The 12916-nt window shown below is 33.3% G+C and overlaps 1 protein-coding gene across 21 annotated transcripts in view; it reads right to left on the bottom strand.

The window, feature by feature from the left end:
• LOC111417928 (CUGBP Elav-like family member 1) overlaps positions 1-12916 on the bottom strand; it is a 207176-nt gene that overhangs the window by 28507 nt on the left and 165753 nt on the right. Inside the window, exon 1 of one of the 21 annotated variants that reach the window (XM_071201622.1) lies at positions 4190-4716. The exons of the other annotated variants lie outside the window; for them this stretch is intronic. Within the exon in view, the coding sequence (XP_071057723.1) occupies positions 4190-4289 (100 nt within the window). The 5' untranslated portion in view covers positions 4290-4716. Of the gene's footprint in view, positions 1-4189; positions 4717-12916 lie in introns of those variants that run through there. 21 annotated transcript variants of the gene reach the window in all.

Genomic DNA, 12916 nt, shown 5'->3' with positions numbered 1-12916 from the left:
GTAGCCGAATAATTTGGATCATCCGAAATGATCGATGACCCTAACGAGCTGTCAGAACGCCAAGAAGCATTCAGTCATCGAGACGCACACACTAGTCAATTTGGATTTGGGCCATGAGGATCGTTTTCCTGTCGCAAGATAAAAATTCTGGAATACTATTGTTAGAAACGTACTTTAAACGCACGGGTTCGAGAAGAAATATTTTGTGTAATTATCGCGGTTACGACGAAATTTCTCTGGGATGAAGAGAAATTTTAACCTTGGACAAACCTTTAACACATATTGTTATGTAATGTTAACGCGGTACTCAAATGTATTTATTAAACAAAAAAATTTTAGGAAAAAGTTTAATAATTTTATATAAATAATAGTGTTAGTACTAATAATACTGTATGTGTTAATTCTAGCTATTAGAATTAAAACTAGCACTATCACTAAATTAAAGATTAGATCTAGAATTAGAAACATTCGGGTTTAGCCGCGCGTCTCTAGTTCTAGATCTAGTGTTAGTTCTAGTGATAGTGTTCGTGTTAGTTCGAGTTTTAGTTGTTATTCAACGATAGGTTTTTTAATATAATTGTAATAAGGTGTTTGAATTTGGCGCGCTTGACTTTTAGTAACATTTGACAAACAACGTTGGTACCGGCTGACGTTTTCGACGTATTTTTAACAATCAGTGGCGTGGTATGTTTTAATTGCTTTCGAATTAACAAGTTTCAACATTTATTATGACAAAATGTGAATAAATATTAATTGATTTCATACACATTTTTAAATTTTATTAGTAAAGTTACACATTGATAAATTGGAAACAAAAATTTTTTAACCTCATAAATTTTTTAATGCCTTCGAAATTTTTCCTATGATACGCCTATGTTTATTAGTTTTCTCATACCAACCTTAAAAATTAAACGCAAAAGCGGGAAATTCAAACACCTTACAATCATTGTCGAACGCTCTGTATATTTTTATTGAAGTAATAATATTGCTTCCGAAGACGCATGGCTAAACCCGAAATTTTACATAGTAACAGTGCTAGTGTAAAACTAGAACTAACACTATACCTAGAACTAAAATCATTTGGGTTTAGCCGCACGTCTCTAAAGACGGCTAAACCCGAATGATTCTAATTCTAGGCCTTGTGTTCGTTCTAGTGATGGTGCTAGTGTTAGTTCTAGTTTTAGTGCAAAAAAAATGCAACATGGTGATATCTTATGCTAACTAGCGCTACCTACCACTGTCGCTAGAACTAACACAAGACTTAGAACTAGAATCATCTAATATAGCTAAATCCGAATGTTTCTAGTTTTCGGTCTAGTGTTAGTTTTAGTGCAAAACTAGAGCTATGGCTAAACGGAATGTTTCTAGTTTTAGGTCTAGTGTAAGTTCTAGTTTTACACTAGCACTGTTACTATGTAGAATTAACACTATACCTAGCACTAGAATCATTTGGGTTTAGCCGTCTTTAGAGACGTGCGGCTAAACCCAAATGATTCTAGTTCTAGGTATAGTGTTAATTCTAGTTTTACACTTGCACTGTCACTAGAAGTAACATTAGACCGAGAACTGGAAACATTCGAATTTAGCCGCACGTCTGTTAAGACGGCTAAACCCGAATGATTCTAGTTCTAGGCCTTGTGTTAGTTCTAGTGATGGTGCTAGTGTTAGTTCTAGTTTTAGTGCAAAAAAAATGCAACATGGTGATATCTTATGCTAACTAGCGCTACCTACCACTGTCACTAAAACTAACACAAGACTTAGAACTAGAATCATCCAATATAGCTAAATCCGAATGTTTCTAGTTTTCGGTCTAGTGTTAGTTTTAGTGCAAAACTAGAGCTATGGCTAAACGGAATGTTTCTAGTTTTAGGTCTAGTGTTAGTTCTAGTTTTACACTGGCACTGTTACTATGTAGAATTAACACTATACCTAGAACTAGAATCATTTGGGTTTAGCCGCACGTCTCTAAAGACGGCTAAACCCAAATGATTCTAGTGCTAGGTATAGTGTTAATTCTAGTTTTACACTTGCACTGTCACTAGAAGTAACATTAGACCGAGAACTAGAAACATTCGAATTTAGCCGCACGTCTGTTAAGACGGCTAAACCCGAATGATTCTAGTTCTAGGCCTTGTGTTAGTTCTAGTGATGGTGCTAGTGTTAGTTCTAGTTTTAGTGCAAAAAAAATATGCAACATGGTGATATCTTATGCTAACTAGCGCTACCTACCACTGTCACTAGAACTAACACAAGACTTAGAACTAAAATCATCTAATATAGCTAAATCCGAATGTTTCTAGTTTTCGGTCTATATAGTGTTAGTTTTAGTGCAAAACTAGAGGTATGGCTAAACGGAATGTTTCTAGTTTTAGGTCTAGTGTTAGTTCTAGTTTTATACTACACTGTTACTATGTAGAATTAACACTATACCTAGAACTAGAATCATTTGGGTTTAGCCGCACGTCTCTAAAGACGGCTAAACCCAAATGATTCTAGTGCTAGGTATAGTGTTAATTCTAGTTTTACACTTGCACTGTCACTAGAAGTAACATTAGACCGAGAACTAGAAACATTTGAATTTAGCCGCACGTCTGTCAAGACGGCTAAACCCGAATGATTCCAATTAAAGCCTTGTGTTAGTTCTAGTGATGGTACTAGTGTTAGTTCTAGTTTTAGTGCAAAAAAAATGCAACATGGTGATATCTTATGCTAACTAGCGCTACCTACCACTGTCGCTAGAACTAACACAAGACTTAGAACTAGAATCATCTAATATAGCTAAATCCGAATGTTTCTAGTTTTCGGTCTATATAGTGTTAGTTTTAGTGCAAAACTAGAGCTATGGCTAAACGGAATGTTTCTAGTTTTAGGTCTAGTGTTAGTTCTAATTTTATACTACACTGTTACTATGTAGAATTAACACTATACCTAGAACTAGAATCATTTGGGTTTAGCCGCACGTCTCTAAAGACGGCTAAACCCAAATGATTCTAGTGCTAGCTATAGTGTTAATTCTAGTTTTACACTTGCACTGTCACTAGAAGTAACATTAGACCGAGAACTAGAAACATTTGAATTTAGCCGCACGTCTGTCAAGACGGCTAAACCCGAATGATTCCAATTAAAGAATTGTGTTAGTTCTAGTGATGGTACTAGTGTTAGTTCTAGTTTTAGTGCAAAAAAAATGCAACATGGTGATATCTTATGCTAACTAGCGCTACCTACCACTGTCACTAGAACTAACACAAGACTTAGAACTAGAATCATCTAATATAGCTAAATCCGAATGTTTCTAGTTTTCGGTCTATATAGTGTTAGTTTTAGTGCAAAACTAGAGCTATGGCTAAACGGAATGTTTCTAGTTTTAGGTCTAGTGTTAGTTCTAGTTTTATACTACACTGTTACTATGTAGAACTAACACTATACCTAGAACTAGAATCATTTGGGTTTAGCCGCACGTCTCTAAAGACGGCTAAACCCAAATGATTCTAGTGCTAGGTATAGTGTTAATTCTAGTTTTATACTTGCACTGTTACTAGAAGTAACATTAGACCGAGAACTAGAAACATTCGAATTTAGCCGCACGTCTGACAAGACGGCTAAACCCGAATGATTCCAATTAAAGCCTTGTGTTAGTTCTAGTGATGGTACTAGTGTTAGTTCTAGTTTTAGTGTAAAAAGAAATGCAACATGGTGATATCTTATGCTAACTAGCGCTACTTACCACTGTCACTAGAACTAACACAAGACTTAGAACTAGAATCATCTAATATAGCTAAATCCGAATGTTTCTAGTTTTCGGTCTAGTGTTAGTTCTAGTTTTATACTACACTGTTACTATATAGAACTAACTCTATACCTGGAACTAGAATCATTTGGGTTTAGCCGTACGTTGATTCTAGTTCCAGATATAGAGTTAGTTATAATAATGATACAAGTGTTAAATAATTATTTATTTATTTTTAGTGTACTTGAAAGTCATAAAACTTTGAATTAGATTTCGGTCAATAAAAAAGATAGTAATGTAAATATTTATTAGGTTGGAAATAGTGCTGATGGATTAGATTTAAAGTATAATAAAATATGCTTACTTAAGCGCAATGGTATAAAATTGCCAAGTTGAAAAATGAAAAAATAATCTAATTCAAAAATTACACTCTCATTATAGTCCTACATCTATTTTAAATACCTGGAATTAAATAAGGACTAGGTGTTGGTGGTGGTTGCCAATAAGACGCCGAAATTGAAGGGTAAGCAGGTTTAACGGGTCTGCTTTTCATGGCACACATTGAGTATTCCAGGATTAACAAATTTAACTAACAAGAAAAACTTCACCAAAAACAAAAATAGTCGCTACGCACAAAACACAGAAACGAAAACAAGAAAAATACAAATTTACTACAATCAACAATTATTATTAACAACAACGTACACGATGGTTTGAATCACAACATAGTAGTCGTCCCCCACGTGTTGGACATCGGCACAAAGTTTCCTCAATATCGGAAAACACAACCGAAAGCGAATTAAACCAAATTAACCGATGTTCGTGTGTTAATCGTGCTTAAACCGGCAGGAACAGGTAAATCCGGCACGTGTAAACCCGGCCTACAAGCACGTTAGTATCTACTAGTATTGCTCCTCGAGCAGGAACCGCCGATTGCCAATGAGCGGGGCCCGTTTTAAATTTACTGTCCGTTTGCAGGCCGTACGTCAGTACAACTGAATCGTTCAAATGCCGCTCGAGCGTTTTTGCTTTAGACTCGTGTTGAGTGTGTATGTGTGTGAGTGTGTGCGTAGAGTAGACGACGATGTTGGTTGGTTCGTTGGTTTGTTTCGTTGAGTCAATTTGAGTCGCTTGTCACCTATCGGAGGACGGAAAAGTTTTTAGGCGACAGTTTAGTCGCTGGATTACGATTATCGATCGCTGAGTATATATACAGGTGTCTCTCGTAAAAAGAATTTTGAATGAGTAAACCAAGTTTTGGAAGGCAATACTTATTTGAGCCATAAATATATTCAATAATAACTGGATGTATAATGAAAGAAACATTTTCTATACATAAGTTTCCAACTTAGTCATCAGATAGTTGCTTCGAAGAAAATTTAAACTATTTTTGATTTGATTAAAATTTTTTATATGAGCCAAATAAGTTTTGAGTCAAGAATTTTAATAAATAATACCTTTCAACTACCCGTTTTGAATAGATGGTATTTATTTTGAATTTGAGTTTTTCCTACAATGCTGAGCGCAAATGATGCTTATCAACAATTGGGTTTTATATGGGTCGGGTTAAGTGGCATTTAGTTGTGGGTTCCTAATTTACAAAATACCTTTCAACAGTTTCCCATTATTATATTGATTTCTAGTGTACATTTTTTTCTATTATTCGGTTGAAGTACTAATATCTTTCTGCCCTAATTATTAAGAGTAACCGTGATTATATTTAAATATTTAATTTACTGCTTTTAGTGTTAATCCTAGCTTTGACGCATTATGTAATTAAGAATATTGCCGTTATTCGTAGGGTGGATTTTTATGTCGTTGCATACAACTTAATTTAAAAATGAAATTGAAAATTAACTGTAAATTGGACTACAACTAACAATAACCTCATTTCTGTTGGACGAATTCTTTCGTTTGCATACTTTAAATATAAATGAAAATAAATAATTCCATATTAAAGAACAGAAAATCCTAAAAAAACGTAATTGTTGGACGTTTTCAATAAACAGCGACGGAACAACTTACCATGAAATCAACTTGAAGTTTAAATTTAATTTTAGAAATATTTGAAGTAAAAATTGAACTCAAAAATTAAAAAGTAAAATTTATGAAGCAGAAAAGGAACTTATTAAATGGCGTGATTGGTAAATTAGTCTTTTGAAGCACGAAGTAATTTTATGTTAGAAATAACGTAATTAAAATCGAATACAAACATTTAAAAATACAAAGCGACAAAATCAATTAACGGAATGTAAATATTCACTCAACACACAGGAAATTAGGGAAAAAGGAACAATTTGTACATCGAAATCTCGAAACCCACATTTTTAAACGGCTTTTTAATAGTGATGAACTTTTTGTAAAATTCTATTCACGGTGGACTACCGAAAGCACTTCTAGCGGGTTAAATATAGCAACTACTGACTATGGAGAATTTTTTTCAGTCGTAAATGGGTCATGAAACTTTTTTTGTATTAACCCAACGTACCTTGGCCTCACTATTATTTAGTGGTTCTTGTTTATATGGATGAACGAAAACAATTTGCACGATCATGAAAGAAATGGGTTTGATATTACTTTAGATTTGATTAATTCGCAATATTCATTCTTTTTAACAAAGTTGTGAAGTTTTGTAGAATTGGTTAAAGAAACTATGAAGCAACATAATTATCAAAAAAAATTACGACGCGACTTGCAGTCTAGAACAGCAATTCTCAATAAGGGGCCCACTGCCACAATACTGGGTGTCTACTACGCATTTGTGAAAAATAATGTAGGCAAATAAATTACAAAAAATAAAAAATTTTAACTATAACATACGAAATTAACTAATTACATAAATAGATTATATTAAAGATTAATATTACTCTCAGAAGAAAATTGTAACGTTTTCTAGGACATTTTGGGTATGTAAGTTGGTAATATTACTCATTTGAGGGATTTTTTAAGTTTCTTATTTTGTTTCTACTTCTGCTTTTAAATCTATTAGTGAAATTAAGTAACCAAACTCAATATTGACATATTTTCAAGCAATATTTGGTGAGTAGATGTTACACAGACGGATACATTTTTACTTTTTTATGATACAGGGTAATGAAACAGCAGATAATGTTACTCAAATTAAGTTTTAACTCGAAATGAAAGAATACGTTTTTTTAGATCCAGTTTGGTTTGATTTGCCATGGTGTGGCAACTTTTACTACAAAAATTGTAGCAAATTGTACCCTTAACGCAATGATCTCTAACATTTTTGCTCCTAGATGCATCAGTGTGGAGAATTTTTCAAAAATGTTAAAAATAGAAGAGTGTTGAAAAAAAACGGTATCCGGAGCATAATAGAGAAAAACTTTTACTACAAAAATTGTAGCAAATTGTACCATTAACGCAATGATCTGTAACATTTTTGCTCCTAGATGCATTAGTGTGGAGAATTTTTCAAAAATGTTAAAAATAGAAGAGTGTTGAAAAAAACCGGTATCCGGAGCATAATACAGAAAAACTTTTACTACAAAAATTGTAGCAAATTGTACCCTTAACGCAATGATCTCTAACATTTTTGCTCCTAGATGCATCAGTGTGGAGAATTTTTCAAAAATGTTAAAAATAGAAGAGTGTTGAAAAAAAAACGGTATCCGGAGCATAATACAGAAAAACTTTTACTACAAAAATTGTAGCAAATTGTACCCTTAACACAATTCTCTATAACATTTTTGCTCCCAGATGCATCAATATCGAGAATTTTTCAAAAATGTGTAAAATAGAAGAGTGTTGAAAAAAAAAAGGTATCCGGAGCATAATACAGAAAAACTTTTACTACAAAAATTGTAGCAAATTGTACCCTTAACGCAATGATCTGTAACATTTTTGCTCCTAGATGCTGCTCCTAGACACCACATTGCCATACCTGCATCAAACAATTCAGTCATAATGGCCTCCTTTAAGATACATCAACTAATAGCTCAAAAAGGTAAACCTCATACTATTGCTGAAGATCTCATATTAACAGCAGCAAAAATTATGGTGTCTGCAATAATTGGCGATAAAGCTGCCAAAGAAATTACACAAATTCCGTTGTCAAACAATAGAGTGTAAAGAAGAAATCAAAGTGTGGCAGAAAACATGCAGTGTAAAACTAGAACTAACACTAGACCTAGAACCAGAAACATTCGGGTTTAGCCGTGCGTCTCTTAAGACAGAAACTCAGAGTTATTATAAGGACGTCACCTTTTCCAAGCAAAACTTTTCCTTTGCAAAACTACTCAATGCCTGTACTATTAAGCTATGTTGCAAAGTATATATTATATGAAATTCCCGGTATATTATGTAATGAATACTCTGAAATTATAGAAGTGTTTCATAACTAATAATCAATAAATTTATCTATGATAATTATTTTTTGAATGAATCAGGTATTTACACAGCATTTATTAACACCCATAAATTGTGTGTTATAGTTCTTTAAGTGCATGTATGGTAAACACCGAAGCCATTCGACGAAGCTTTGTCCGTTATTTTCTATGTAAATTCCACCTTCCTTTCTGCAATTACTATAGACTCCGTTTTGTGTTCAAGTTTCTCTTTGCAGCACTTCGAAGTAATATATAATTTGATTTTCTTTTCAAACGTCTCAATGGCATATTAGGCTTCTTATGATATTCAATTTAAATATGAGATTCTTTATTTTATTTGAATTTGTTTTTTTGTTACCCACATATTACAACATAATTTGAATGAACTAGATTTCACTTGGAATGCAATCGGACAAAGCGGCTGCTTAACTTGCGCGATCACGCGCTCTGTAAAGTATGACACGTTCAAAAATCCATAATAGCGCGTGTTTCGAAAGCGATGGTCGTAGCGGAGAATTGATCGGAATCCGTTTTTCGGAGAGGCACGGACGTGCGTTCATTACGATTACAGGGAGTCGAGTCGTCCCATCAAACCGATACGCGGCCATTAGGGCAGTAAACTGCCCAAATTAGAGGTCTATCCATTTTCCAGCTTCGCCCGAAACGGCCCGCAACCGCAGCATCAATCCCCCCATAAAAATTATAATTGGGAATTGAAAGTGTGTTCGCGGTTGATAGCTTGATTCGTGTCACAGTTTTCCCTCAATAAAGATTCGCACGGAAAATTAATCATTTTCATCGATGCAATTCATAACCGAAATTGACTAATTATTATCTGTCAGAGATACTCGTTAAAAGAATTTTTAATTGGAATATCTACTAGGTACTTGAAAAGTATTAAAAATTTTCAAGGTTGAAAATTGAAGTACAACTCGGATGTTGTAATATATGGTGTGTATGATGTATCAACATTTACTCGAAACTGTAGAATATAACCTCGGGCGACAAGAATAAATCTGTATAACGTTCCGGGCGCAGGTGATGATTTTGCCATCGTTTGCATAACCGACGGATGCAGAAAGTCCTTCCTCCGTATCCTGACGTCATCTCGAGCATAAATAAACATTGCGCGAGGCGGGTCACACTCGCCGATTATTGCTCAAGAAACGTATCCCATATAACGGACGCGAATATACAATATAAATCAGTTATGGTGTTTGTGACAATTTCTCTGGTAAATTGAAATCTGTTTAACATCGCGATGCTAATGTTGTTATTGTTCCTTTTATAGTTTGTTTTGTAATTCGAACGAGTTACGTACGTCAGTAGTTTCTAAATTCATGTGTGCGGGTTTGTTATAATAATATATGCAGTTACTAATTCCCAATGAGGAATTAAAGTTATACATAGCGTTTATTTCCATATTTTTCATTAGCTTTAACCCTTTGTGTCCCAAGAAGTCAAAAATTTTGAAACTTTGTGACAGAATTAAAATGCTATTAAAATACACTCAGTAAAGGTCTTTGGAATCAATTTTAGCAAAATATGCAATCTCCCCATTGCAGGGAGATTGCATAAAAATATATATTTTAGTGATGTAGTAAACAAAAACTTTTATTGCCAATATAAAAATAATACTAATTTTTTTATTACGTTAGAAAATAAGTAATACTTGCTTTAGCTAAATCACATTATGATATTCAGAAAAACAGATCTTTCTTTCATTACAACATAAATAAACATTGCACGCAGTACATTTTGAGTGGGGTCTAGCTTTGGCAGAACAATTTTCACAACTTCCTCTTTCTTTTGAACTTGCGCTACGACATTTTCGTGGACGCAGTAAATTTGAATATTTATTTATCAGACCTGTAGCTACAGAACGACGAAAATCTGATAGAATATTGAGCAAAAACTAACATTTTCGCATAATCTAAGTGTCTAAAAAGATGCTAATTCAAAAATTCCTGGATGCCGTGTTTATTGAAATTAAGAAATGAAACTTATTTTAAATTGAAGCTTAAAGCTTTCTGTTTAAATCGATGTATAATAATCGTTGGGTTGGATTGGAAAAATATTGAGAAAAAAAATGTTGAAATAAAACTTACATTTTCGTATAACCTAAAAGTGTCAAAAAAGATGCTTATTTAAAAATTCCTGAAAGCCGTATTTATTGAAATTGAGGAATGAAACATATTTTAAATTAAAGCTCAAAGCTTTCTTTTTAAAATGATGTATAATAATCGTTGGGTTGAATTAGAGAAATATTGAGAAAAAGAGTATTGAGTTAAAACTAACATTTTCGTATAACCTAAATATTTCAAAAAAGATGCTAATTTAAAAATTCCTGGAAGCCGTATTTATTGAAATTAAGGAATGAGACTTAATGTAAATTAAAGCTCAATGCTTTCTCTTTAAAATGATGTATAATAATGGTTGTATTGGATCACAAAAATGTGGAGAAAAAAAATGTTGAAATTAAACTTACACTTTCGTATAACCTAAAAATGTCAAAAAAGATGCTTATTTAAAAATTCTTGAAAGCCGTATTTATTGAAATTGAGGAATGAAACATATTTTAAATTAAAGCTCAAAGCTCTCTTTTTAAAATGATGTATAATAATCGTTGGGTTGAATTAGAAAAATATTGAGAAAAGGAGTATTGAGTTAAAACTAACATTTTCGTATAACCTAAATGTTTCAAAAAAGATGCTAATTTAAAAATTCCTGGAAGCCGTATTTATTGAAATTAAGGAATGAGACTTAATGTAAATTAAAGCTCAATGCTTTCTCTTTAAAATGATGTATAATAATGGTTGTGTTGGATCACAAAAATGTGGAGAAAAAGAATGTTGAAATTAAACTTACACTTTCGTATAACCTAAAAATGTCAAAAACTGCTAATTTAAACATTCCTGGAAGCCGTGTTTATTGAAATTAAGGAATGCAACTTATTTTAAATTAAAGCTGAAAGCTTTCTCTTTAAAATGATGTATAATAATCGTTGGGTTGGGTTGGAAAAATATTGAGAAAAAAAATCTTGAAAAAAAACTTACATTTTCGTATAACCTAAAAGTGTCAAAAAAGATGCTAATTTAAAAATTCCTGAAAGCCGTGTTTATTGAAATTAAGGAATGCAACTTATTTTAAATTAAAGCTCAAAGCTTTCTCTTTAAAATGATGTATAATAATCGTTGGGTTGGATTGGAAAAATATTAAGAAAAAAAATGTAACAAAACTTACATTTTCGTATAACCTAAAAGTGTCAAAAAAGATGCTACTTTAAAAATTCCTGGAAGCCGTGTTTATTGAAATTAAGGAAAGAGACTTATTTTAAATTAAAGCTCAATGCTTTCTTTTTAAAATGATTTAAAATAAGTGTTTGAAACTACCGGTACTTTAAAGTACTGTCGGGATACAAAGTGTTAAAACTCATAAGTGTTAAATTAATATTTCAACAAACTTTCTTTACAACAATGCTTCATTTAAAATTAACAACTCACTATTAATGCGAAATTATACAATATTTTAAAAATATTGTATGAGAAACTTAGCTCAACAATAATCGAGAAGGCTCGGAGAATATTCCACTAGGTATATTATGGGAAAAATTAAGATGTAAAAAGCTTGATGCTATTAGGGATACAATAAATTCACTAAGGCTCACTTTTACCATCCTCCTGATAAACTATCTAGAGGATAGTTGCCATGGTTACGGCGGTTTTAAGCGCTCTCATTGGCTAAGAACTGGATTTATCTATCGGATAAATTTATCAAGAGGTGGTAAAAGTGGGCATAAAAGAAGTAGCCCCAGAAAGTTAATGCATAAGTGATTTTAGAAGTCGATAGTAAAACGGGTTATGGCCAAAACTGCTCAAAAAAATATTCAGGTAAAAATTACAAATTTTTTTAAGCCTTAGGAATGTTCATGAATAACTGATTATTACACCCCACTGTATTTTTGTGTTCACACTATCGCGAGTGTACTTTATTTAATATTGGGGAAACAAAGTGGTGTCTAAATTAGGGTTGCCATACGTCCCGGTTTTCCGGGACTGTCACCGGTTTTGTCATCAAAGTCCCAGTGTCCCGAAAAAGCTCTTCGGGACATGGTATTGTACCGGTTTTAAAAATATGAGGTCCCGTTCTAGAAGTAGGGGAGTTTTCAATAGATTTTAGGGAAATTTCACGCGTGAGGTTGGCAACTACTGGCGCCCGGCCGTGCAGACAGCATACTGTACACAACAACCTCCGCACCAGTTCATCATTCATACTGATAGGTGATGGTTGGTGTTTTCACGTTTTAAAAGCTGCTTACTATTATACTGTGCTTATTCAGTGTGATTGTGTGATTCATTTTCCGTGTGGGTGTGAACAATGCCGAAACGAAAGTGTCACTTCCGCGATGAGTATTCTAAAGAGTGGACTTTTATTAAGAAGGGAAGGAATGAGGAAGAAGCATACTGTTCATTCTGCAACAGCTACATTTCCATAAGTCATGGTGGTAGAGCTGATTTATTAGACCACATAAAAACAAACATAAACAAGGTATGCAGGGCGCAACCTCTTCTAAGCAGATCGCTGATTTCTTTGTAAAGAAGAATTCCAAAGAAGATGTTTTGGTAGCTGCTGCCGAGCTAACCACAGCATATCATATTGTTAAACATCACCATTCGTTCAAGTCAGTTGATTGTTCAAATAAGCTGAATCCAACAATGTATTCAGATTCTAAAATTGCAGCCAAACAATCTACGGCACGTACTAAAGCCGCAGCGCTAATTAACAACGTACTTGCTCCTCATCCTGTTAGTACTTGTGTATCAGAATTTGAACAAATCCC

Source organism: Onthophagus taurus, chromosome 2 (genome assembly GCF_036711975.1).
Source record: "Onthophagus taurus isolate NC chromosome 2, IU_Otau_3.0, whole genome shotgun sequence".
In the NCBI taxonomy this organism is placed as follows: domain Eukaryota; kingdom Metazoa; phylum Arthropoda; class Insecta; order Coleoptera; family Scarabaeidae; genus Onthophagus; species Onthophagus taurus.
Note: the sequence above shows the minus strand (reverse complement) of the source record. Positions and strands in the feature narration are given on the sequence as shown.